The sequence below is a fragment of the Nipponia nippon genome, unplaced genomic scaffold (assembly GCF_047370975.1).
Source record: "Nipponia nippon isolate SJK-2023a ecotype South Korea unplaced genomic scaffold, ASM4737097v1 scaffold_4, whole genome shotgun sequence".
NCBI lineage: Eukaryota > Metazoa > Chordata > Aves > Pelecaniformes > Threskiornithidae > Nipponia > Nipponia nippon.
Window position 1 is genome coordinate 98,037,226 of NW_028262358.1, and position 27,039 is coordinate 98,064,264.

Sequence of the window (27,039 nt, forward strand, 5' to 3'; positions counted from 1 at the left end):
GTTTCTTCTTGAGGAACACATTCTTTTCTCTTTTTGCCTGAGATCAGTGTTGGTGAAAATGTACCGTTGACTGCCTTGTGTTTGTCCTCGCTGGAAGAACACAGCTGATCATGGCCCTTCTTTTTTCCATTGTTCTCAAAATCCTATACTAACTCTGGCTTTCAGTAAACACAAAATGTGTAATGAGTGCATTCATAAAAACAAACATGTAGTTTTAAAATCTGAAGGCATTGGTTATGTTTTCGTGGTGTGCTTTACATGTGACTGTAGTTTTTGGAGTTGGCCGGCAGGTCGCGATTTATAACTAATGCAACTTGCTGCACGTCAGTGCTGTGAGCCAGCAAGTCGGCAGCTTGGTCCTGATCTGAATTCCTTCATGGCAGCATCCTGCTCCTTCTGATCTGTGGTGGTCCTAGTCACGGGGTGACAGAAGGAGTGTACAGAATAGAGAGCGACTTTGGTTAAATACAAAAATGTAATACAGTTTGTCTTGGTCCAGGAATTAATTTATTGTATCACCTCTGTCTTTTGAGAAAGCTCCTCCTTCCACCAGTCTTACTTGAGAGTGACAATGTTCTTGGTACACCATTGTTTTTCCGTGACTTTGGTAGTCTTTGGACGTGGTCTGGAGAATCTGTAGGATGTACTCCCACTGAGGGCATTAACATGAGGCTCTGTACAGAGCATACCACAGGGGCAAATTTGGCTATGAAGGCTTTGGGGGTTACTCTTAAAGTCTTTGAGGAGGCAGGAGAAGAAAATAAGCTTTTCAAAGTCTTGCTACTAGCCATTAAATTTGGACTGGCATTATAGGCAGTCTCTTTGCAATAGAGCAGAGTAAGCGTAAATCGACCGCTTATCACTGCCACCTTGTGAGAAGAGTGGTAAGGAACAGAAGGAGTTATTCTGGGGGATATTTGGGGGAAACAGTGAGAAAACAGGTGATGTGGACGAACAAGAGGTTTTCTAATAACCATTCGTGTCATTGGTACCAGGGCAGAAAGGAGAAGTGATAAAATCTTCAGTTGATCGTACTGTAGAAATGCAATATAAGGAGAAAAGGCACACCCATATAAAATGTTGAGTATAGCATTTTATAGACAAGTGTAACATAGAAGAGTATGAGAGAACCAGCACCCAAGTTTCTGTCCTGTTATCGTCATAACCCTAAAAGGTCTTGCAAGAGTCCCTTTAGATTTGCAGACGTGTTTTCTAACGGAGAATAGGTCCTTGGCCCCAGGCTTTGTAGTTGGATTTGGCACTGTTTGTTGCGATTGTTAGTAGGAGCTTTTGGTGTAAAGTAGTATCATTTCTGACACCAGTAGCAGGGCACACAGTAGTACCCTTTGTGGCAGGGTGTGCTACCAGGCCTTGCGCCCCGCAGGGCTGCGGTACCTCCGCCGGGATCGGCTCCTTGTGGCCTGCCGTCCCCTGGAGGAAACCCAGACTGCCCGCTGACAGTGCACTCTTCTCCCAGAATAAGCTGGGACTTGCTGTTTGAGGCTTAGAGCTCGCCTGTTATCTCAGTCCCTCCTCCTTTGCTGCTCCTGCTGTGTTTGGCGCCAAGTGCTGCGGGACCTCCGCCGGGATCGGCTCCTTGTGGCCTGCCGTTCCGTGGAGGAAACACGGCCTGCCCACAGACGGCGCTCGCTCCTCCTGGGATAAGCTGGGCTGTCCCGTTCAGGGCTTAGAGCTCGCCCGTTGTTGCCATCCCTCCTCCTTTGCTGCTCCCGCTGTGTTTGGCGCGAAGTGCTGTGGCACCTCCGCCGGGATCGGCTCCTTGTTGCCTGCCGTCCCCTGGAGGAAACGTGGCCTGCCCGCTGACGGTGCTTGCTGCTGCTGGGATAAGCTGGGCTGTCCTGTTCAGGGCTTAGAGCTCGCCCGTTGTTGCCATCCCTCCTCCTTTGCTGCTCCCGCTGTGTTTGGCGCGAAGTGCTGTGGGACCTCCACCGGGATCGGCTCCTTGTTGCCTGCCGTCCCCTGGAGGAAACGCGGCCTGCCCGCTGACAATGCTCACTCCTCCCCAAGGAGGCTGGGCTGTCCCGTTCGGGCCTTGGAGCTCAGCCCTCATCGCGGGCAGTGTCCCGAGCCGTGTCCTGAGCCCTGCTCCGCTGCTGTCTCCTGCTGCTTGAGGGGTTGTAGCCCTCGGTGTGCTGAACCCTGCTGTGGCCATCGTGGTGCCACGTCGTGGACTTGCTTTGGCCCCTGTCTGGGGCCCTGGCATGGCCACTGCCACGGTCTCTGTTGGAAGAGCTGCAGTGCTGGCGGCCTGAGGAATCATGCCGCCTCATTTCCGCTGGGACTTGCTGTTTGAGGCTTAGAGCTTGCCTGTTATCTCAGTCCCTCCTCCTTTGCTGCTCCCGCTGTGTTTGGCGCGAAGTGCTGTGGGACCTCCGCCGGGATTGGCTCCTTGTGGCCTGCTCACGCAGCAGCAGCTGATGAGACCTGGGCAGGGCCAGGAGCAACGGTGGCCAAGACCCCCATACGTATAAAAGGAGCCTCTGGGGAGCACTAGTGACTGGGAATGCTGCGAGCAGGAGGAGCAAACAGGTCGTGGTGCATCAGCAAGGGCATGGCATCGCAGTTTGTGTGGCAGTTCACATGGAAGGGTGTGCAGGAAGCGCTGAGAGTTTGACCAGGGACGGAGCAATGGTATCCACTCAGCAGAAGGCCATGGCCTGTCTAAGCTCTGCACCCACCATGGCTGATGGAGCTTCCCAGACAGAGGTGCAGTGCGAACACACTGCCACCGAGGTTTCAGGCTGCAGGGTGTGCCCTGCTCTTACACCAGTATTGGATGGCAGCAGTGAGCACAGCTGTGGGAGGTGTGCCTGGATAGAGGAACTCCTCCACTCAGTGACAGAGCTCCAGGAGGAGATGAGTAGTTTGAGGAGTATCAGGGAGTGCGAGAGAGAGAGAGAGACTACTGGAATCGCACCCTACCTTCCCTGAGACAGGCCCAACAGGCAGGCAGGACCCATGACACAAAAGATTCCCTATCCTCTCTCCGCCTGGCTGAACACAGTGACTTCAGGGATAGGAGGCAATGGCAACAAGTTCCTGCCCGGCGCAGCAGGCGCGTCTCCTGTGTGACTACCCCACCTTTCCAGGTGCCCTTGCGTAATAGGTGTGAGGCTCTGCAAGTGGAAGCGAATGATGACGAGGACGATGGTACATCTAGCTCAGAGGTCTCACCAAGGTTAAGTTGGCCTACGCCCTGTGTTGGAACCGCTTCCATAAATTAAAAAAGACAGGTCATTGTCATGGGAGACTCTCTCCTGAGGGGAACAGAAAGCCCAATATGCAGACCGACAGGTGTCACCAACAGGATTTTGGGTTTTTTGATCATGCATCACTTTACACGACACCAGGCCTGTTGGTGACAGACGAGGTACACCTGTCTCAAAGGGGGAAAAGGATCCTAGCCCAGGAGTTAGCAGGGCTCATTGAAAGAGTTTTAAACTAGATTTGAAGGAGGAAAGGCATAAAACCAGGCTCGCTAGAGATAAGCCTGGGGGTGAGGCACCAGTGTTTGAGGGACGGTGTGCTAGCAAGGTCCTTTGGTCTGCCATCTCAGTGGAGGCAGGGGATGGAGATCCATGCGGCAACAAAGATGCAAGGGCTATGGATGGGTTAGAGACCATGGAAGCGCCTGAGTACGATCACATAGGAATTAGGCCTTCTCCCCCCAGAAAGGTGGCGGGATCAATAGCCCAGCTGAAGTGCATCTCCACCAATGCACACAGCATGGGCAACAAACAGGAGGAGCTGGAAGCCATCATGCAGCAGGAAAGCTATGACAGAGTTGCCATCACGGAAACATGGTGGGATGACTCGCACAACTGGAGTGCTGCAGTGGATGGCTATAAACTCTTCCGAAGGGATAGGCAAGGAAGGAGAGGCAGTGGGGTAGCCCTGTATGTTAGGGAATGGTCTGATTGTCTAGAGCTTAACGACAGTGACAGCAGGGTTGAGTGTTTACGGCTAAGAATCAGGGGGAAGGCCCACAAGGCAGATACCATGGTGGGAGTCTGTTATAGACCACCCAACCAGGATGAAGAGGCAGACGAAATATTCTATAAGCAGCTGGGGGAAGTCTCACGATTGCTAGCCCTCGTTCTCCTGGGGGATTTCAACTTACCAGATGTCTGCTGGAAATACAACACAGCAGAGAGGAAACAGTCTCGGAGGTTCCTGGAGTGTGTGGAAGATAACTTCCTGATGCAGCTGGTGAGGGAGCCAACTAGGGGAGGTGCCCCGCTGGATCTGCTGTTCGTGAACAGAGAAGGTCTGGTGGGTGATGTGACGGCTGGAGGCCATCTTGGGCGTAGTGATGATGAAATGATGGTTTTTGATTCTTGCAGAAGTAAGGAGGGGGGTCAGCAGAACTGCCACCTTAGACTTTTGGAGAGCAGACTTCGGCCTGTTTAGGAGCGTGGTTGACGGAGTCCCTTGGGAGGCAGTCCTGAAGGGCAAAGGAGTCCAGGAAGGCTGGACATTCTTCAAGAAGGAAATCTTAAAGGCGCAGGAGCAGGCCATCCCCATGTGCCGAAAGACGAGCCAGCAGGGGCGAAGACCGGCCTGGCTGAATAGAGAGCTTTGGCTGGAACTCAGGGATTAAAGGAGAGTTTATGACCTTTGGAAGAAGGGGCAGGCAACTCAGGAGGACTACAAGGATCTGTAGACTACAACTGTCTACAAGCCTGCCCACTGATGGTGCGCTCTTCTCCCAGAATAAGCTGGGACTTGCTGTTTGAGGCTTAGAGCTCGCCTGTTGCCTCAGTCCCTCCCCCTTTGCTACTCCCGCTGTGTTTAGCGCCAAGTGCTGCGGGACCTCCGCCGGGATCGGCTCCTTGTGGCCTGCCGTCCCCTGGAGGAAACGCGGCCCGCCCGCTGACGGCGCTGGCTCCTCCTGGGATGAGCCGGGCTGTCCCGTTCAGGGCTTAGAGCTCGCCCGGCATCACGATCCCTCCTCCTTTGCTGCGCCGGCTGTGTTTGGCGCGAAGTGCTGCGGGACCTCCGCCGGGATCGGCTCCTTGTTGCCTGCCGTCCCCTGGAGGAAACGCGGCCTGCCCGCCGACGGCGCTGGCTCCTCCTGGGATAAGCCGGGCTGTCCCGTTCAGGGCTTAGAGCTCGCCCGGCATCACGATCCCTCCTCCTTTGCTGCGCCGGCTGTGTTTGGCGCGAAGTGCTGCGGGACCTCCGCCGGGATCGGCTCCTTGTTGCCTGCCGTCCCCTGGAGGAAACGCGGCCTGCCCGCTGACGACGCTCGCTCCTCCCCAAGGAGGCTGGGCTGTCCCGTTCGGGCCTTGGAGCTCGGCCCTCATCGCGGGCAGTGTCCCGAGCCATGTCCTGAGCCCTGCTCCGCTGCTGTCTCCTGCTGCTCGAGGGGTTGTAGCCCTCGGTGTGCTGAACCCTGCTGTGGCCATCGTGGTGCCACGTCGTGGACCTGCTTTGGCCCCTGTCTGGGGCCCTGGCATGGCCACTGCCATGGTCTCTGTTGGAAGTCTCTGTTGGAAGAGGCTGGCCTGAGGAATCATGCCGCGTCATTTCCGCAGAGGGGGGCTGAGGTCTCCCTCCTTGAGCTTGGCTGGTGGAGCTGTTGTGCTGCACAATGTGGTACACCTCATAGTTGTCTCCCACCTTGCGGTCGATGCGGTGGAAAGGGCACCGGCAGATCGGACAGACAGCTTTTATGCGGGACCACTCCAATATGCAGGGAAAACAGAAAGCGTGCCTGCACCAGCTCACGGAGGCTTGGTCGTTAATGGTGTCCTGGCAGATTGGGCACATCAGGTCCTCAGAAGCATCCTGTGGTGCAGCCTGGGGCACCTGGCTGGTGCTGGGAGCAGGGGAAGAGGTACCGTCTTCTGCCAAGCCCTCCTCAAATGCCATCTCGCACTGCGAACACAAGAGGTACAAAGCTCATGACCTGCCCTGGAGACACAACCTGCAGGAAGCAGCAAAGCTGTGGAAGTTGAGCGCTAAAGAGTTGTCCTCTGTGCCTGGGGGCTGTGCTTGTGCTGCCACAAACACCAGGGACCATCCCAGGGCGGTTGAGTGACACCAGGGACATCTCTGCGTGTTCCTGCTCTCAGGGCAGGGTGGTGACGGACCTACCGGACAGGTGCCAGCAGGAGTTGGGAAGGCAGGAAAGGGGTTCCTGGCCTCTCAGCAAACAGCAGCCCGACCCTGGGGGCGTGGAAGGTCAAGACCAGCGCCCTGAGCCGTGCCGGTGTCTCCGTCTGGCAGATCCTCTCTGTGCCCTCGGAAGGGAGCCTGCGCGATGGGGGTCCTTCGTCCCCCCACCTGCTGGCGCGTGTCCCCGACGGACGAGGACAGCACTGTGGCCCTTCAGGGCTGCCCCGTGCCCTAAAAGGACTGATGTCAGGGGGTCATTGTGACTCTCTGGTGACATCACAAGGCTTTTGGGGACCACACGCAGAAGACACAAGCTCCGGGCTCAGGGAACAAAAATTTCCCAGATAGCTCACCTCACAGGACTGCCCCACTGTTGAGCAGAATCCTATTGCTGTATTTTTCATATAAGTTTTGGACACCAGGTTTCACTGTTCATATCCAGCACTACATTCAGTTTTAGAAATAAACCATCTGAAGGCATATCTTACTCCTTGGCTGACTTTGCAGGTCGAGGGAGGTGATCCTTTCCCTCTGCTTAGCACTGGTGAGGCCACACCTGGAGTACTGTGTCCAGCGCTGGGCTCCCCAGCACAGGAGAGAGGCGGACCTACTGGAGAGAGTCCAGCAGAGGTCCACAAGGATGATCTTAAAGGTCTTGTCCAACCTAAACGATTCTATGATTCTATTAAATCTGCCTGAACTAAATATTTATACTGCAGAATATTGCTTTGTAAGCTCGTGCTTAATTGATGCTTGCTCCCACTGAACGTAACGTACCACATTTTTTCCAGCTATATTAAAGTGTTTTATAAAAATGAATCTTGTCTCCTCATGCGTTTTAGTGATTATTACAATACCTTTTTAATCCTAAATTAGGCAAGGTTTACCCCATGTGAGTTTTTAGGTGTGTTCTCTGAGAGGTTTTAAAAGAGCCTATAACAGTGGCATTTGAGATTTGTCTGCTGGTGCAGGCTTTAAATAAATTATTTGATCTAGAATAGGCCGCATAAACGTTTATTAACAAATCGTGACATGGGCTGTTGTTTTACATAGATTTTTCCTTACGCTTGTTGTAAGTCAAAGAAACTTGTGTATGTGTTAGAGATTGCTGTCACTGTGTTACTCCATTGCTTTCTGGGCCTTGAAACTGCGTGTTTCTCAGACCCACAGCTGTCCCTTTTCAGCTATAATTCAGTTATAATTAACTCATTGTAAGTATTGCCATTTTCTTTGCTGTCAATAACACTGCTGCAAATGCAGCTTTTTCAGTAGTACCTGTACTCTCAGGAAGCTCTCAGGCACCATGTTAGATGTTCTTTGCAGGGTAATAAACTCAAGTGTTTGTTATTATCTGTTGCTTATAGAGCTTTGGGGAATAAAGAACTCAAAATATTCAACCTGAATGTGTTTTGGGGTTGTTTTTGTAAATTCTGTCAAATGTTCTAGATACGATCATTATTATATATATCACGATTACTTACTGTTTTCTTTAATGAAGAATCTTTTTGTGCAAGAGTTAACTATTTCTTATCTTATTTTGTACAACTTTTAAATAATTCAGAAGGATTTGAATGGAAACTCAGTAACAAGAAGTTTCTTTGGTTCTTTACTGCTCTTCCTGAAAGTTAGCCCTTGCAATTAGAATCTGACTTAATTCTGGCAGGTCCCGTTTACAAAATAGCATCAAGCTGTGATGATGTGATCCTCTTTAAAAGACTGATAGACTGAATCGTAAGCCTCATCTGTTCCTGCTCCCACTGAGATCATTTGGATTCAGTTTCAGCTGGGGAAGAATTAGTTGAGGAGTATGACCTGTGGACTGCCACCAGTGCTGAGAAGCAGAGGTGACAGTCCAGGTTTTTCAAAGACAACAGTACATGTCACGTGAGTGCAAACAGCACAGGTGTTCCGTGCACAGTCTGTATTATAATGGCAAGCTTAAAGTTTCTGACGATGACAAATATCATGCTGCTGATTGCTCTCTTTTTTAATATTTTTCAGAAATTGAAAAATTTCAGGCTTCTGAAGGCAAGAAGGAAGATGAAGAAAAGAAATATCTTGATGTTATCAGCAACAAAAACATAAAGCTGTCAGAAAGAGTTCTGATCCCTGTCAAACAATATCCAAAGGTATTGTGAATATAGTCTAACACTTGTTTAATCTTTCTTAATATAATGATGAAGAAGTCATACACTTAACCCTTTTTACTGACTCTTTGTACGCAGGCTTTTCAATACAAAAAAAAAAAAAAGTAGAAATGAACTTAAGTGTGCTGCAGCTTCCTCATACAGGAGTTGGGGGATTTTTTCTGGTGTAATAAGTTTTAAAAGATAAAATAGCAGGATTACTGCAAGGTATGACTTTGACAATGTATGTCCCTGTTTATAAAATTCACATGTCTCCGACACATACTTTCTTCGTATTATATTTTGTTCTCCTCACTGCTACATACTATGATTAAAAAAGCATTTGATACAAAAATTCATGGATGCTTCTCCTCAGAGTCTGAATCCCCCCCCAAGGGAGAAACGGAGTATTCAGAGAGTCCCTGAAATGAAACTCAATAGCAACGAAGTTACTATTAAGCAGGTATTCTTTATTGCAGCGCTGGGCAGCACTGGAGATTCTCCACCAGAAGTGCTCCACCGATTTGGTGGACTTTCAGAGATTATATACTATAAAATCGTACATATTCACAGGATTTCCGAGAAATCATTTACATAAACATGAGATTTCCTGGAACTTATTAACATATGCAAATGTCCGATCCGCATGCGCAGTTGTTTCCCCTGGTGGTCTTCAGGTGGTCTTTGGGGTCTTCAGATGAAGGCTCCTAGTCTTCTTCACTGTGTTTGCTGATCGACCTTAGCTTGTGCGCAACCTCAGTCTTAGGATCATGTAGACGGTGTCCTTCAAGGCTGTAGTCGTTCTTTTGTGATCTCTTATCTTCCATGTATTTGTTCTCCCAAGGCCCAGTTGTCTAAGATGGGATTATCCAGGAGCCCCTTTATCTTACAACCATTCTAACTACTCTCTAAATCACAAAGGCCTTTCTTTTGTTTACTTAAGTGATTAAGATATTTTAATATACTCCTTGCCCCTAGGCTTTTCAGGAGGCATTTTGATGCAGTGGCTTTGTCTATCTTGGCTTTAACCCTTTCACATTTTTTTTCTGGCAAAAGAGCCCCAAATTCAGCTGCTTGTCTGAAGTTTTAGTTTTTATTTTACATGAAAGAAGAGAATGTTGATTATTTTTTTGTTGTTGTGTACAGTGTTGTATTTTACATAAACAGTTGTTCTAATAGTATTCAAGCTGAAATGGTAAACATCTCTAGAGTATTTTTTTTTTGCTGATTTATTATCACATGGTATTTGGTTCACCATTAGCCTTGATTACACTCTTAGCTTTTTGCTTTATACTTTCATCAGTAAGAGCAATGAATTACAATTGGTAAAAAAGCCTATCAAACAAAATGAAAGGTGTAAAAAAATTGAGATTCAATGATTCCTGCTGACATTTACCTCCGGAGTAGTGAATATAAAACTGAGATAATGTAATCATCCAAATGGTAAAGACCTTAGGAATGCACATAGTGCTATAAGGAATTACTCTCATGCTGCGTAGCCTGAGGTGCTTTGACGAGATTTGTGATATTTTGTGTAAATGCTATAGGTGACCTGAAGTTCGTAATAAGAATATAATAGTGCTGTAACTTTATAATGGCAATGTGATAATTATTCAGACTACTATTTGATGAAGATAGTAGAATGAAAGACAAACTATTTAAAAGACAAATGCAATAATCTATCCAATATAGTGCCAGAATATGATTAAATTAACCTTCATTTACTTTAATGAGCTTGTTATATTAATGAGCAGTAAAAGATATAAAGTATTGCTACAGGTTTTGAGCAGTGAAAAAAATCAGTGTGGTGGAAATGAAATACTTATTCAGTAATGCAAAATACGCTCTTGGAAAGTTTCTGTAGTTGATTTGCTAGCAATATTCCGTACTTGGCATGGAATTATTCCCAGAACTGCAGGTTTCCTGCTACCATCTAGCAACCATCCTTCAAGTACTGCGTTTGCCATTTGTATCAAACTGCTGATTGCTGTGGTCTAGTGTGTTATCTTTTCTTGATGAATTGTATACATTAGGATAGTCAAAATCAATACACAGTGGCTGCTTCAGATTGCTTTATAAAAACAAAAAAAAGTAGAAATTGGGTAAAAAAACCCCATTAATTTTATATATTTAGGAGAATATGGTAATAAGAGCAGTTGATCAGACCTGTACTTATAAACAGTTAAGAGAATTGCTGTATGATTTCACCTGAGAGGCACTTGTATTTGAAAGAACATTATGTAGAATTATTCATTCATTGTTTAGCTGATAAGCTTTTTTGGGCAGTGCTGAGTAAGCAGGGTTCTGTAAATCTGAAGAAAGTGTCCAAGAGTATAAAATTTTGGACAAATATTCTGACCATTTAAAAAAAAAAATCACGTGGTTTACAGACTCTCTATTTAGGAATGAGATAAATCCATTAAAGACATTTGCTCTTATTTTAACTGCATGTAGAAAAATAAATTGCTCCAAGGGAACCCTTAGCCTAAGGGTTTATTATGGTCTGTAGGTTAAGGTGCAGTGAGGGTAGATCCCTTCAGTGACAGCCGTATAGTCAGAAGCAGCATTTTAAGGTTTGAGCAAAAGTTAACTGAACACAAAAGGCTTCTAGTGGCTAAACAGCTCTTGAAGTTGCAGAATAAGTATTATAAAATTGTCTCTACTCAAGTGTCTATGGTCTGATTTCTCAAATTACTGGTGCAGACAATGGGAAAATAAAATCAAAAGACTGTGATTAGCAACAGCTGTCTTATGTTACCAGCTCTGTTAAAGATACAGGCCTCTCTCCTCTTCCATAAAATAGAGATCTAAAAAAGAAATGAGGGCATTACTTGATAGTTCAGCAATGATCTTTTCTGAGATTAATTATTTTAAATCTCGGCAGCCCAAGTGAAAACAGCATGTTGTTTACACATACTCCTCTAGGCAGCAGATCTTTTTAATGCCCTCAAAATTTCTTCTGAAACAGTGATGCAGTGTCTTGTGTTTGTTGATCCTATTTCCTGTCCCATAGTACCATTTTTTTACTTTCATGATATGTGAATTCCAGCTAAAGCAGACCAACATAAATACTCAGAAGACTATGTGTTACTGACTTTTCCATTTTTAAGCTTTTGTAGCTGTTCAGTTTAGAACCTGCACGAAAATACCCAGGGCTTGTTCATTAAGATTTCGCCATTTATCGGTTGAATGTTGCATTTCAAATACTTCAAATATGGGAAAAGAGTGGGTTATTTAAAAAACAAACCAAAAAAAAAAAGGAACAAACAGAAGGCTGAAATGATCTTGTTGCTGAAAAAGAAAAGCCACAATTTAGAGGCTTGATGGGAGACTTTGTCATTTGCATGCCAATACCTAGCTCTCCAGAGAGTCAGAGTTACTGTATGGGCTTAACTCAAAACACCCAAGCAACTGTAACTTACACCTTCAGTTATTGTCATGAAGAATTTTCTTGAAGATCTTGGATTTTCAGTAAGCATTTACTCTTTTTTGTAATGCATATGAAGAGATACTTTGGTAGGAGTTACTACCTCATTAACTCTCAAAACCACTATTGTATGTTTGAGATGAAGGAACCCAAGTCAGTTCAAATATATAGATTTAATGATTTCTTTCCAGTTGTTCTTTCTAGAAATTAAATTCTTATTTGGTTAAATCTGGGTTGGGGTATTTCTTTTCCTGCTGATCTATCAACAGGTAAATTAGTATAAATCTAATGGAGTTGAAATAACGCAGACAAATTTAGAGCCAAAATGCTGAGTTATTTAATTGTATGACAGTTCACATTCAAGATAAAGAATTCCCAGTTTTATCAAATTTCAGTTACATTGAAATTGCACATTCTGGAAAAAAAAACCCAAACAGCAGTTAATTAAGGAAGAAATTTTCCAAGTTACTTAGTTACTGAAGACTGGGAGGTGCAGTGAAGTTGGAGGTGATGACACCTGGAAATAATGAACTCTCATTTTTTCAGTGAGGGACAGAAATCAATACAATGTCTTCTGAACAAAAGATGGCGTTTAATCTATCTTTATTTAATAATCGTATCATTAGAAAACTATTAATCTATCAATAAAAAGAGGATAGGATATTTATTAAAGAGGTGTAATTATGTAAGTATAATATTAAATGAAATTAATTACAATTTGCTCTGATGCTAGAATTGGTCATAAAGTTAGAAAGTTTTAAAACAAAGTGTCAGTTTAAGTACAGAATTATATTTCAATTTTCCCTCTACTGGTTTGTTGGATAATGAAGACTATCAAAATATAAGATACTGGAAACATGTCCTGCTAACTTCCAGGATCTGGTAGGGGTGACAAAAATGAAAAGCAGGTTGATTCTTCTGAATGACTTCCATGATGTAGAGTTGCAAACTGCAGGGCCCTGAGTCATCAGAGGATGAGGTGTGATAAAGCCTCTTGTCTGCACAAAGGCTCAGTTGATGGGCAATAATGGCCTCGTTCAGAAATATGCTCTGGCTTCAGATGAGCTTCCACTCCTGCTGGCTTCCTCCTGGATGTTTAACTACCATTTTTTTTTGGAAAAAAAAAAAAGAAAAATCATATAATCCAACTCCTTACCCTTACCAGGCTCACACCCTGCTTTAGAGTATGTGTTTCTGGGGAAAAGATTTAAGCTTATGTTGATAAATACTATAAATGAAATTAAATTCCAGATTCTTGATATTCTTTGTTTTGCCTGACTCATGATGGTTCCTTGAATGATGAATGACTCAACTGAATTCACCTTTCTCATTCTTAGTCTTTTTTTAAACTGGCTATATTGTATATAACATGTCAGGTTGGAGACACTGCTCTTGAAATGAAATTTATTTGTTCAGCTTAAATCTTGTAAGGTATTTTAATCTCTGTGATCTACTAAAACAGAATTCACAGGTGATTTGAACAACAAAGTATTATATTTCTTTTGTATACATTAAACTTCAGAGTCAATCTCTCCACTACAAACTTCCTTAGACGACATTTGAAACAAGTTTTGGATGAAATAACCATTTGTAGGAGAAGAACTGGTTTTGTAATTTTCTACTAAATTTAGCATAAGTCAATGGGATTATTTTACCTGTTTTTAATAGTCCCCTATGGAATTACAAATAATTCCAATCAGCTTGAACACCGAGATTGTATTAATGAAAGTTCTGTCCAGGTACCTGCATTAATGCAGCTATCAGCACTTGATCAGTTATTTCTCAATTCTATCAAGTACGTAATTCATTAAATAAGTAAAGTTCATTGGTGCTCAGTAACCTGAAGCATTTTTCATATTTATATAAGATGTATCCTTCCCTTATATATGTTGTCATGTAGATCAGATTAGAAATATAAGTAAGAGGCTGTCTATATTAGTATAGTGGAAATTTCTGAGGACAAGAAGATATATATTAACTAAGCTGAGATTTGTTTCTGAAATTTCCCCCATTAGCCATTATTCTAGTTAATTACTGTATTTTGTAGTGTGTCAATTCTATGCTAAAAATATACAAGCAAAAAAAAAATCTCTGAAGTAGTTCAGAAGACTCCTAGCTGTGGCAGATCTATGAATATTATTCTTCCCAAAAATGGAAAGAAGAACTTACTTTCTTGGTATACTTTATTCAGTAGTATTTCATACAGAGAAACAAAATGTTTCTTATTTTTCTGTTCAGTATATTTGGAGTTTTAGTTACAGACATGAACACAAAAGAAAAAATACAATCGATAGTAAGGGGAAGATGTCACATGCTGGTGAAGATATGGCAAGAGAATTGAAAGGAAACAGGGTAAATATTTTGGATAGAAGTGAGTATAGAGAAACTTTAGTCACAGTATCAGTAGAAGACGACCCTCATTAATGAGGAGAGAGTGAAAAAGGATAGTCATGCCTGAGACAGAGGGAAGAACAGATAGACTGGAGGATGGGACAGAAGGTTCGATGCACAAAAAGGAAATACTGTATGTGCAGTGATGTTTCATTACAAGGGGAAATAATTAGGAAAAGGGACATAAAAGAGGTAAGAGGAGAAGTAAGAGAAATGAAATGACTGAACTCAAAGACAAGGCAAAAAGAGCAATTCATTACCGCATTAAGAGAGCGGTCAGGATTGGGTGTGGGGGCCAGTCTGAACTGGTGGATATGCAGATTCTCTGGCGAGCAGTTGTCTACTGATTGACATCTGCTGCAAACAAAATGCTATTTTCCAACAAATTGGACCTCCTTTGTTTTTTGATTTTTTTTTTTTTTTTTTTGTTCCTTCTACAAAGACTTCTGAGAAATCAGGGTGAATTGCTTTTCTCTTGGCATGAATTTGTGAATCATTTTTTGAGTATGAAAACAAACTCTATTATAGACATAGTTCCTGATGTAAGTGTGTGAGCAAAGGAAAAAAAGATGTAGCATGGAGGCAGTTCAGTTGTCCTTTGATATTTTCAAATATGTATGTTTCTCTGTGTATATTAAGGATCTATTTGGTCTGATCATTTATTGCTCTCATGTAAGATAAATTCATCCAAATGTGGTGTTCTTAAAAATAGTATATGACTTACGCAGCTTTATACACTTCAGCATCTGTGAGCAATTTCTGCAGTTCCTTGAACAGATTTTTGTCATTTACTAACCAATAGTTTTGCTTTCGTTGTTTTGTATAGTCATCTCTTTTGGATCATGTAAACATGGCTTTGCAAGTTTGTTCATTTGTGCAGTTCAAGAATTTCAGACCTTGTTTAAAACTTTAGATTTATGTAGCACATACTATAGAAAGTTTTTGTTTGCAAGCTTGTCCAGTGCACAGCGTAAGTTAAAATGATGTTGACTTTGGTGAAATTCTGCCCCCTTTGTGCTTGGCTTCAGCTTAGCTGGATTTCAGCCTTTAAGGGATGGCTCCTTTTGTTCATTATTTTTGCTTTCTATAAGTGCAGATACATAAAATAGCTGACAAGTCTGAAAAAATGAACAGTATGTATATAAAAGATCTTGAATATTGCAGTGCATCTTTTACTATTTTAAAGATTCAAATAAAACAAAAAAAATTGTCACAGCACTGCATGGTATTTGTTTCTATCGTTTTATACTTCATAAAACCATAACTTCAAGCAAATAACTTATACAAACTCACCAGCACTAAAGAATCCATTGTAAAGGGTGAGCTTTTCTGTTCTTGTTCTCTTTTTAATATCTGGCTCAGACAATGAATATGGTGATTTTTCTTTTTATTTAGCATTCTCCTTCTTTTATGTTTTGTTTCTCTCTCAAACCTGACAGTTGCTCTTCTGCTTTCAAAGCAATTGTTGTAATATTCATCATTTCCAGGTGATTTGCGTGTTTAGTACCCTTTTAAGTAAGATAGGAAGAAAAGGATATAGTGATACATCCATTAGATGGATGGACAAGAAAATATAAAATTTCTAAGGAAAATGGGACCTGGGCTGTCAGTTCAGTGAGTAGCCAGAACTTCAAACTGTGATTTATATTGCTGTAATGAAATGAGGTCCTTGTTGATGCATAAGGCAAAAGGACAGTTTGATCTGTCACTCAGTCCTGGAGATGTTTCAGGAGATTGGAAAAAAAATTCCCATATTTTTAATAAAAAGAAACAGAGCTCAGTTTCTAACTACAGAATAGGGATTGGTACCTGCCCTACCAGCATGTAAGACAAGAAAAGCCTTTATACTTGGAAGGATACTAGAATTTAGACTGATGCTAAACTAAATCTAAAGATTATGTTTGTTCTGTTTTTCAACTGAATTCTTTAAATAAAAGCCTGAACAATGAAAGGCAGAAAATTACTAATTTAGATAATGTGTACTGCACTGAAGTTGATGCTGTGAATAGTTGTTTAAATAAAGAATACTTTCTCATATATCTTGAAAGATTTCTACCCCTACCAGGTCTTGATGAAGTAACTAAACATGCATCTTTGTCACAAAATATCACTTTTTATTTTGTAAATTTATGGGGGAGATTCAAACTTCCTTTTTAATTAAGGCCATTTTAATTTTCATGTTCAAGTGTAATTGTTGCCCATAATCTCTGATCCACACAACACCAGGATTAATAGGGGCAAAAACTTGTGTATGTTCTGTGTTTAATCTGGAATTTAATAGCATTTGATGCTTTCATTAATTCTCTGGTTTCTGGAGTCACTGATATACAGAAAATTTACATAAAGTGTTTAGTACTTAAGATTCAGAAAAATCTCTTGAACAGGTACTTGAATAAAAATGATTCAGTGATGAAAGACCAGGCCCTAATTAAGCTGCTCAGATATTACAAAAAGTATCTTTGAGTTATATACTATTTCATTTCTCCTTCATACCAAATTTCCTATTAATCTATATTTTCTATCCTGATCATTAATTTTATTTCAAATACACTAGCAGAAATATTTCAAAATTAAAATTACAGTTTTTCAGTGTTGTCAACTTCTTTGCTACAAATAAATAGCTGTTTGTAACCAATGTATTTGCTTTAAATCCCTTCTGTATGAACTGCCCAGCTAATTCTGAAAAGTGAAATCAAGCGTGTGAACACTTGAATAGAGAAAAAGTGTGAAAGCGGTTATCTTCATTTTTGTTTTTCTCTATATCTTCCTGTATTCCAGCTGAAGAGAAAAGGCAAAACCTCTCAAAATTCAAAACCTTATTCCACCTCTCCAAAATTTTCTTACAAGTGATGTAATACTGAAAAACTGTACTCTAACAGCAGAATTTCCACTATACTCAAAACCCAAGATACATATGAATCTTCTGTCCTGCCTTTAATGACAACAGGTATCTGGAAAATTCAGACAAATACTTTATCTTTACTTTCAGTAAAATACATGAATAAAACATCACACACATTTTTCTTTTCTGACTTATTTAGGACCTGACCTTTCATTCATCTCCCTACACTACCTTTTCCATCAGGAGATGAACCCTGACTCCAGTGCTTCCAAGGCCTATGCCAATCTTGCAGAGCTCCTGAGTGGATACACAAAGGAACTTGATTTTAATAGGTCCACATTTTTGGTAATGATTTATTTGTTTTCATAACACTGCTGTTGAAATCAGCTCCCACAACATTAGCTAACCTCTTTGTCATGCTGAGAAATTTTACTCTGTACAGAACTCTTTAGAAATTGCTTCATGAAATTGTTCCTGACTGCAGAGAATAACATGTATTCCAGATAACATTGTAGAGATTTGCCTTTCTGTTTCATTTAACCATCCGTGGCTGTATAAATCTTTAGCAATGTAATTAAAACAGCAGCAACATAGTTAAAAACAAGTGGCACAAAAAATACTCCCAACATTAAAGGAATTTACCCCCCCTTTGATTCTATGATTTTTCGAAAGATTTTTCACAGGGTATCTTTATTTCTACATGCAGATATATAGCTCAGCTTCCAGCTTACACTGTTTTCTTCCTTGAACCCATCCCTAAAATTACGAACAAGGGCACTAAATTGCTGCTTTGTGATTTATGAAGATTTACTCTGTGCTGTTGTGGCGGAACACAGTATTGCCTTCCATATTTCAAGGTAGGCTGTTAGTGTAGTTGTAATTTAACATTTCATATTGCAGAGCACTCAAAGGCCAAAACTAAGTTGAAGACACCCTTCGTATTCAACACACTCAATAAGTAAACTGGTCTTGCTCCAAGGAGTTGACAGACTGGAAAACACAAACATAACTAGGAAAAGAGACAAATAAAAAGATCAGCAAGAGAGAGATGGTAGCTGGTAGCAGCAGTGTTGAATACAGACAAGTTCTAACCACTCGCCAGTGGGAATGTTGGTTAAGTCTCTTGTTTTCTAAGCCACCAAAACTCTTCCATTCCTCTTTATTCTTCTTTTATTATTCCTATTTGGGGGGGAAAAAAGGGTGAAGAAAAATATAATTCATAACACCACTTCAATAAAATAAGTTTGAGAGCAGGCAGGAATTCAGCCTGTGTTAACGGACAATTCTAATTGGGAGCATGACTTCATGTTAATGGTACACAGATTGTGTATGATTGATTGCGGAGATGTGCTCCACCTACACTGAAAGATATTTGGGGGTTTGTTTGCAATTACAGCAGCATTGTTTCTTCCTCTTCTATTTGTGTTAAGGATTTTTGGACAGTGAATCAGATCTAGTAAAACTTTCAAATTGGACCTATGCTTCCTGAGAAATATAAAGCAAACCATTAGTTAGGGTGAGATTTATCAAAGTACTATCGACCTCAGCAGGGGCAGAACTAAGCCAATGATGTGTACTGATCAAAAAGCTCCCCTACTTTGCGATCAGTTTTGGATGACTTGTTATTTCCTTTTTTCTTTCTAGCTTTTAAGAGGATGAATTACCAGTTATGTTAGCATTTATAACATCAATATCTTAAAGTTGCAGGGCAGTAGAAGAAAATACTTTTATGGCAAACTGGTTCTTCTACATGATTTTTTTATATCCTTAAAACCAACAAGTTTAAAAAATATACAGAAGTCTATTATCATTTCATAGAAAATGAGAAAAAAATGTATTTTGTAGAAGAGAGTTTGTATAATAGGGTAGCTTGGGTAAGAACAGAATGCATAAGATATATATTAAGCTGCATCTTGATGAAAGAGAAAGATGCTTTTTCTGTAAGTGTAAACCAAAGTACTTATTGCAAGAAGTTTAAAACAGCTGGAAAGGCTTTTGTTGTGGGTAGACAGCTAAACCACTTGCTCACTCCCCTACAATGGGGTGGCAAAGAGAATCGGAAGGGTAAGAGAGTGAAAACTCATGGGTTGAGATAAAGACAGTTTAATAGGTAAAGCAAAAGCTGTATGTGCAAGCAAATATGGAATTCATTTGCACAAAGCAAAACAAAGAATTCATTCACTGCTTCCCACCAGCAGGCAGGTGTTCAGCCATCTCCAGGAAAGCAGGGCTCCATCATGCATCAAGTTACTTGGGAAGACAAGCGCCATCACTCTGAACGTCTCCCCTTTCTCCTCCTTTCCTCCAGCTTTTATTGCTGAGCATGACATCATAAGGTACAGAATATCCCTTTGGTCAGTGGGGGTCAGCTGTCCCAGCTGTGTCCTCTGCACTTCATGCCCACCCCCAGCCTATTCACTGGCAGGGCAGAGTGAGAAACAGAGAAGGCCTTGAAGCTGTGCAAGCAATAGCTAGAACATCAGTGTGTTATCAACACTCCTTTGGTCACAAATGCAAAACGCAGCACCATACTGTCTGCTGTAAAGAAAATTAACTCCAGCCAGCCAGATCCAATGCAGCTTTGAAATGTTGCTATCATATAGGATATGAGATCTGCTTTCTTTTAGTTGTGGTACTGTTTCATATAAATATTGTTAATAGTAACGTTTTTAATAAGGAAATCTAGTGCTGTATGAATATCATATGCTGATTTTTTTCTCTTACAGACTACTTGGGTGTTAGCAGAGAATTAAAGAACAGTAAACTGATAACTTTAAGTGAAGTAGTAGGGTTTAAAGAGTGTCTTAGCAACTTGCTAAAGTTGCTATTTAAATCAATATTTACTTCCTTTCGAACATTGAAAACAGATTTAATATTTAAAGGAAAAAAAACACTTTATAATTACTGCAACATGTAGTTGTTGGTCATTTTTCATATGCCTCTGCTGTTCTAGTCTAAACTGATCAAATGAGTTTTAAGTGCAGAATCTGCATGAACTAGTCAGTTCTTGAAATCAAATGTACTGTTTTGTCTTGCACAAACACTCCTGAAGAATGTTTCTGCCTCCCGAAGCTGAAATCTGTTTTGTGTCTCTTTAGGCTTTTTTCCTCTGTTCAAGTGGGTTACAAGGTCACTTCAAAGTAGTCATTACTGTAATTTATAATAATTCTCAGCTAAAGTTAGATAAAAATGTTGAAATTGCTCATAAAATAAAATACTAACACAAAGCCTAATGCTCTGCGTTGATCCCTTTGCAATAGACGTAATGATTAGGCAGGAGGTAATATAGCTCATCATAGAACAGCTCAGGTTTCAATGGTACCTAAATACACAAGCAGTTCCTTGAACATCAGAGCTAAGGGCGCTACTTCTACACATCTGTGTCTTGTGGTTAGCTGTGAGCTGTGAATTGATGGTTTTCCCATGGCTGTATGGTGACGGAAGTTTTCTCTTCTGTGGATCTTCAGACCTCGTATAACATGAGCTTATGGCACAGCCTTTGCCTTAGTTTGAACGTGTCCTGCTATCCAGCTCCAGGCTCTCTCCAGAGATCTCTCTTCAAAGATCTTGCCTTTGAAATAGCCACTTCTTTTAAACTGAGTTGAAGTCAACATATGAGGTCAATAGTTACTAGGGAAAAAGACTACACAAGATGCATGATCGTCTTGCCCTGGTTCCCTGTGGGAGGCTTGGAAGGCACATGGCCTGAAAACCTGTGGGTCATTTGTCTCCTCACACAGGGCACAGAGAAAGCCTAGGTCAAACACAGCAACAGGGGCATACGAGCAGCTTTCTCCAGAGCCAGTGAGCCCCAAGCAGTGTGAATGTGAGTCTGTCTGGACCAGCTAGTTTAGTGACAAGGGTTTCCTCCCTCTTCAAAACTGTCATTTGAATGGTTTTGTAACTCCATTGCAACTTGCCATGGATTTTGGTGGCTTCTTTCCCTATATCATCAGAGATCTTTAAAACATAATTATGTGTTGCTATATAGAGGACTATGGCGATGAAAGGAATTTAGATTCAAAACACTCTCTTACTTGCCGAGTTGCAGCTATTTAGCCTAGAGTGTGTTTGACCTCAGCCTACTTCTTTCCTGTTTTGTTTTTACTCACACTGAGCAAATAAAATAAACAGGTGACACTTTCATGTGATGAGCACACAAAGGATGTGTGCTAATTTTGAAGAACTCTGTTTCATAAATATACGTTTCAAGGGTTTATTAGAATATATATTTTATTGTGTTTTATTAAAACTTATTAAAAATATGTCTCCCATTTCCAGCCTTTATAGGCCAGGAGTAGCATCAGTATGTAAATATTCTCAGGAATTCAAAGAATCAGTTGAAGCCTGTTTAGTTAGTAGATTTAGATTTTTCAATTAATAGTAGAACCACAGGTTTATTCAGAAACTACTGTGTTTCCATGGTTTGGGATTGAGAGTCAGAAGGAAAATATTACAAAGTGGGAGGAAACCATGCCTTTCCTCTTATTTCAAGAAATGTGTAGCAACGCACAGTGCTGTCACTCATACATTCTTAAAAAAAGATGGGGGCGAGGCAATTCTTCCATCATTTTTCTTAGATATGAAAACATAGCTTGGTTCCAACAGGATAGATTTAGAATGGGTGATGAATATAGCAAAGATATATTTCCATCTACCTACTGAGATCATAATCCTGTTATCTAGGTAAGGACTAGGTAGCACTAAGGTAAATACTATCACATATGAATTATTCTACTGCAAGAAATGTACACCATGGCATACATAGCATGATTGCACACCATTTGCTCACTAATCACTGGTTTCCAAGCTGGTAGACCATCTACTGTCTGATGAGATAAACTGGTTATTGTTTATGTCAACTCAGGAAGAGAAAATTAAATCTTCTTCAGCTGCTTATTTTTAATTGAGGAAAATTCACTGGAGCAATGCTTAATGAAATATTAAAAGAAAAATGATACAGGGTATAGAGAATCATTCAATAATGATAATAATAACAAACCTGTTTCTTAGAAATTAAAGAAATTTAGTTTTAGTTTTGAATGAGCGATTTCTCCATTGTTTATTGAGAAACAAACTGGTGGGTAACAGAGAGCGAGAAAAAAACTTCTTTCGGAAAGAGAACAATTTGTTACTGCTTTTAGCGGCAAAGAATTTTCTGTCTTTTTGTCTTTTTTCTTTTTCTGATACACTGGCAATATTGTTTCAGATTGGGTAAAAGAGAACCCTGTCTTACACTATTCCTTATCACCTTGCTTTAAGTATTGATTTTCTGGTTGAGTGAAAGTGGCCTTTGGAAGAAACAGAATGTTTTTTTCTGTAAGCTGTAAAACTTTAGCTCAGTTACTCACATAGATGCTAGATACTGTAAATGCATAGCTTTATATATAAATAAAAAAGTGGATATAATGTAAGACCACATTTTATGTCATGTCCCAGCATGATGCAGGACAGTGCTTTTTTGTTTTGCTAATTGTCAGACCTGAGATTCTTAATTCTCAAGCATTTCCAGTGAATTTATCATGTTGCCTAAAGTAATCAACATACTTAAGTAGATAGGTTATCTGCAGATTTCCAGGGTATGTAAGTACTTTTACAGATACCAGGAAGCACACCAGATTTTTGCTAGATAAACGTGTTCACATATGAAACTTATAACATTGATGTATGATGACTATATTGCCAAAACTTCATTTGACATCTAGTGTTTATAAAACTCTCTTCTTACTCATGATAGTATTAAGGTTTTTTTCATGGGAACCTCACTTCTTTTCCAGAAATCGCTAATATCATGCCTGGGTGTGAAGATACTGAAGGTGATTAGTATATGCAGCAGCTCTTGTCTCCAAACTTTTCAAAATACACATTTTAAAATTCAAGCATATAAATCACAGTTTGGATGGGTTTTATCTTACTGCATTGTCTTACTTTAGTCCCAAGTTGCTTATGATTTACACCATGTAACAGCCAAGGGAGTTACAAAATTTCAGACTGAAATTTAAGCCATTTTTAGGAAAATGTCACTAATGAAGCCATTAACAACCATGTTGTGCACTCCCATAAGAGTAGCTAACTTGCGTAGAATGGAGTTATAAATGCCCTGAAATAAGGGGTTTGTAATGTAAGCCCTGACACTAACAAAATTCTGGAGGCATGAGTGGTGTCACTGTAATTAGCTTAGCACTAGTACAGATCACGTTTTAGTATTCTTTCAGCCTCTCTGAGAAGAGATGGTTTATTTCTTTCAGGCATAATTACATTTGTCACATTTTTTGAGATTGCAAAAATCATACTAGCATAAAAAGGCAAGATGACTTTCAGAGCACTTAACATCATGTTGTTTGTAATATCATTAGAGGGAAGACATGGTAGGGAAAAAAAAGTGGAAAATAGGGCTTTCTACTTTTCAGATAATTTCTCTGTCTTCTGCCCCCTTTTTTGAGGATTTCTTTTCAGAAGAGTCTATAGGATAATGGGAACAGAAAATATGTTCTCCCATGGATATACCTGAAGGATGAGATGTGGGGAAGTGGGAATCTCTACAAATCCTCTCCTGATTGTTCCCTCAATGGAGAGAGAAAATTCTGTTTTTTTTTTTCCTGAGAGCTGGTTACCAGAACATGCCATGTCTCTGCAAGGATGTGTTTTGGTAGGCTTAGGCTCAAGCGCACAGACCAAGTACATGGAGTCAGTTCTATCTGCAGGGGCAGACCTGGGTGCACATCAGTGCTCCACAGTGCTGAACTTGTCTGCTTAGTAAGCAAGTTGACTCAATCTGCTCTAGAGTGAGAGTGCCAAGATTTTCTTTATGTTCAAGATAAAGGATATGTAGGCTGGGAAAGGGAATGATGATGGGGCAATCAACTTGTCTATCTGCTGGCAATACAAAATTATTACATACATGTCTATGTGCAGTTTTGGTTCTCCACATGCAAGAAAGACACAGACAAACTGGAGTGAGTTCAATTGAGGGCCACCAAGATCATCAGGGGCTGAAGCACTTGCCCTGTGTGGAGAGGCTGAGGGAGCTGGGCTGAACAAGTCAGGAGAAGAGTTGGCTCCAGGGGACCTAAGAGCAGCCTCCCTAGTGTCTGTTGTGGGCATTGAGGAGACTCTTCACAGTGGTGCATGGTGAGGGGATAAGAGACAGCAGGCATAGCTTGAAGCAAGAAATGTTCAGACTGGATAAAAGGTGAAACTTCATCAGCATGAGGATGGTGAAGCTGCAGAGCAGGTTGCCCAGAGAGGCTGTACAGATAGAAGACATTCAAATGGTATTTAACTGCAGCCCATTAAAACACAGAAACTATCTTTAAATTAGCTTGTTGGGTTTTTTTGGTAGGTTTTCCTTTTTTTACCCCTTAGTAATCTAGTTACAATAGCTCAGAGTTCAGGAAGCAGCTGCAGCTGCAGACCCAGATTTCTGAGTGGGCTGAGTAGCTCAGGGCAGCTTCAGTGCTTTTGTATCTTCGTTGTTAGCAGTGAGTGAGTAGTGAATTTAAAGGTAATTTAGGTGTGGCCAAAAGCACCCACAGCTGTTACATACTTAGAAATACTCTTAATTCTGTCCAGGATAATATTAGTAGGGTTTTAGTCTACAGAGAGGCCCAGCATATGATCCAAAAAAATCAAAAAAAGAAAAAAAAAATCTTTGTTTTCTCTCACTATCATAAAGTAGCATTCAGAATAGAGAGAGGAACTAAGAAAAGTGATACCAGTATAAGAAGAGCCTTATTATAATAAGAAGTTGCAGAGACTTGGTTACTTTCCTGTAACAGCTGGCAAGAGAAAACTGGCAAACAAATCACTTTTCATAGCAAATATTCAGTGCAATGAAGAAACAAAGACTATTTTTAAATAATATATGACATTTTTATTTGCATTTCTGATGTATTAGGAGTACTGTAATCTCAAAATGCCTATTTAGTCAGACAAGAAAATGAATGCTAATAACATGAGGCATCTATGCATGTGAGCTTTCTACTGCAAATGGGATCATAAGGGATGAATTAACTGGCACCACAGAGGAAGATAGTTATGTTCTGGGGAAGGAGATTCAGAAGTCATTTTTGAGGTAACAGTTTGACTTTGAATTTATCACTGAACAAAGTGATCAATCATTGAAGTACTTTAGAAACTGTAAAAGATTCTGCAAATGCATTGCCCTTTCATGCTTGTCAAGTTTGGCTAAAGGTAATGCTGGAACAACAGTGGGACAAATCCATTCAGTCAGAGAGGGAAGGAAAAGGAGAGAAGGGATCCTCCTAGAAAGGATTCCATCTCAACTGTGTCCCCTGCATCCCCCCAAAACTCACATATCTGCAGACTGTATGATGTATAATTTTAAAGGGAGGCACTCAGTAAAAGAGCACTTTTTTTTTTTACTGAGAGCACTTACATTGGTTTTAGATGATTGGGGTTAAAGTGCTACCTCATCCTTGTAAGACTAGCTTACTTAGAGAAAGAGAAAAATAGGCTCTTCCAGGGTGATTAATTTAATCCTAAATATTCGTATGTAAATCGATGTCCTAAAAACACCATTTTGTCTTTTTTGGCTAGAAAGCAGACAACTTCAACTCTTCAGTTAGTGAAATGAAACCACTTAAGAAAAGGTAGTTACTGTACTCTTGGATGTACCACCTAAATATAGAACCTGATCAAAAACATTGAAAGCCTTTCAAAAACCTCTTCAGTTCAGTTGTTTCTCTAAAGGTGTTATTTTGAAGATGCTAGCTCTCTTGACCCATGTAGCTCCTTACACCTTAGAAGCAGAGGTTTTATTCCCTGGTGTTTGCATATCTTCTGAAGGCAACACCTCATAGGTCCCCTTCTTCCCAAATTTCTGTATAACATTAAAGAAAGTTACTGTGGGATAAAAGATACTGAAAACCAAATGTTTGTTGCATAAAGCATGCACGTGCGCGCACACATACAACAACCTTTTAAGATGAGCGATTCACATGACATATCAACTGACAAAATATGGATAATTTTACCACCATCAGCCTGGGAAAGATTTGCGTTGCATAGAGACAGTATGCAAAGGCTGCACAAACTACCAAACAGATGATCATGAGAAAATTAGCTTATTCATGTCTAGTGCTATCCTGTTAAAAAAAAAAAAGAGAGAGAGAATTCACACTAGACTATAGGTAACATTAGGCTTTTATGACAAGATAGGTAGTTTTTTCTAAAGGAAATACGCTCCTAAGTTTTTATTGTAAAACCAAATATCCTTATGTCTAGAAAGCTGTATGACTATCAGCTCCCCTGTCTTATCCCAAAAAAGGCATATATATGTCTTTTTCTTGTGAATTTGAGAAAATAAAAATCAGTTTTGCTTACAGGCTAATTTTCTGATCTGGGATTTTGCGAATGCGCTGATTGGGTGTAGAACAAACTAGTTCATGCATTTAAGAAAGTCATATGAGCCACATTACAACTGCTACAACCAAGGCTTGGAACAGACTAAAGAGAGTTGTAGAGATCATCTTTAATTCAAGTTACTGTGTTGTTGCACCAGCAGCACTCATACTTGGTCTTGGTCTTTTTTGGTAGTCACTGTTAATTTCAGCTGTTATGTGAAATATTTTTTAGTACTCTGGCAGTAGTGACTTCGATGTTGCTAAGCATCAAGCTGCAGTTCCAGGCAGGTTTGTTTTTTTGTTTTTTCCCAATGTGCTAGTTTAACTGCTGTGAGTGTGATGCTGTTGTAAAGGTGGTGTACAGACATAGATGTATAAACTGAAAAATGTATATAATAGAATTCTGGAAGTTATTTTGAGACCCAACTGCTTCTTCTTCACCTTACTGTGTAGTGTTCTTCTGTAGTATTCCTTATCAGTGTGATTAAATAGATATAAAAATGCAAAATGTAGTCTTTTTCTCCCCCGCTCTCCTCCCCCGATTCTTGACATTATGCTCTTGAATTGTGTTTTTGCAGCTATGATAGATATATCTCATCCGGCACACGGTACGTTCATGATACATATGGCTTGGATGTAGCATCCCAAGAACAGACTCCATTTCTTACAGGAGAACAAGGCTGGGCAGTTTTGAAGTACTCTGAGCAGTGGGAGGAAGTTTTTCCTCTAAGTCAGAGATTCTGTGGC

General features: G+C 40.9%; 2 protein-coding genes across 3 annotated transcripts in view; one reads left to right on the plus strand and one right to left on the minus strand.

Annotated features, from left to right (window-relative positions):
* Positions 1 to 27,039, plus strand: part of KHDRBS2 (KH RNA binding domain containing, signal transduction associated 2) — a 427,208-nt gene that overhangs the window by 114,146 nt on the left and 286,023 nt on the right. For both annotated transcript variants that reach the window (XR_015708349.1, XM_087775407.1), the window contains exon 2: positions 8,143 to 8,270. Coding sequence is in view for 1 of the 2 variants with exons in the window: in XM_087775407.1 (XP_087631533.1) it covers positions 8,143 to 8,270 (128 nt within the window). In the remaining variant the exon portion in view is untranslated. The remainder of the gene's footprint in view (positions 1 to 8,142; positions 8,271 to 27,039) is intronic.
* On the minus strand, positions 1,362 to 5,895 carry LOC148053446 (uncharacterized). Its single transcript, XM_087774138.1, is given in 2 exon segments — positions 1,362 to 2,037; positions 4,835 to 5,895. Coding segments are annotated over 2 exon segments (1,737 nt in total).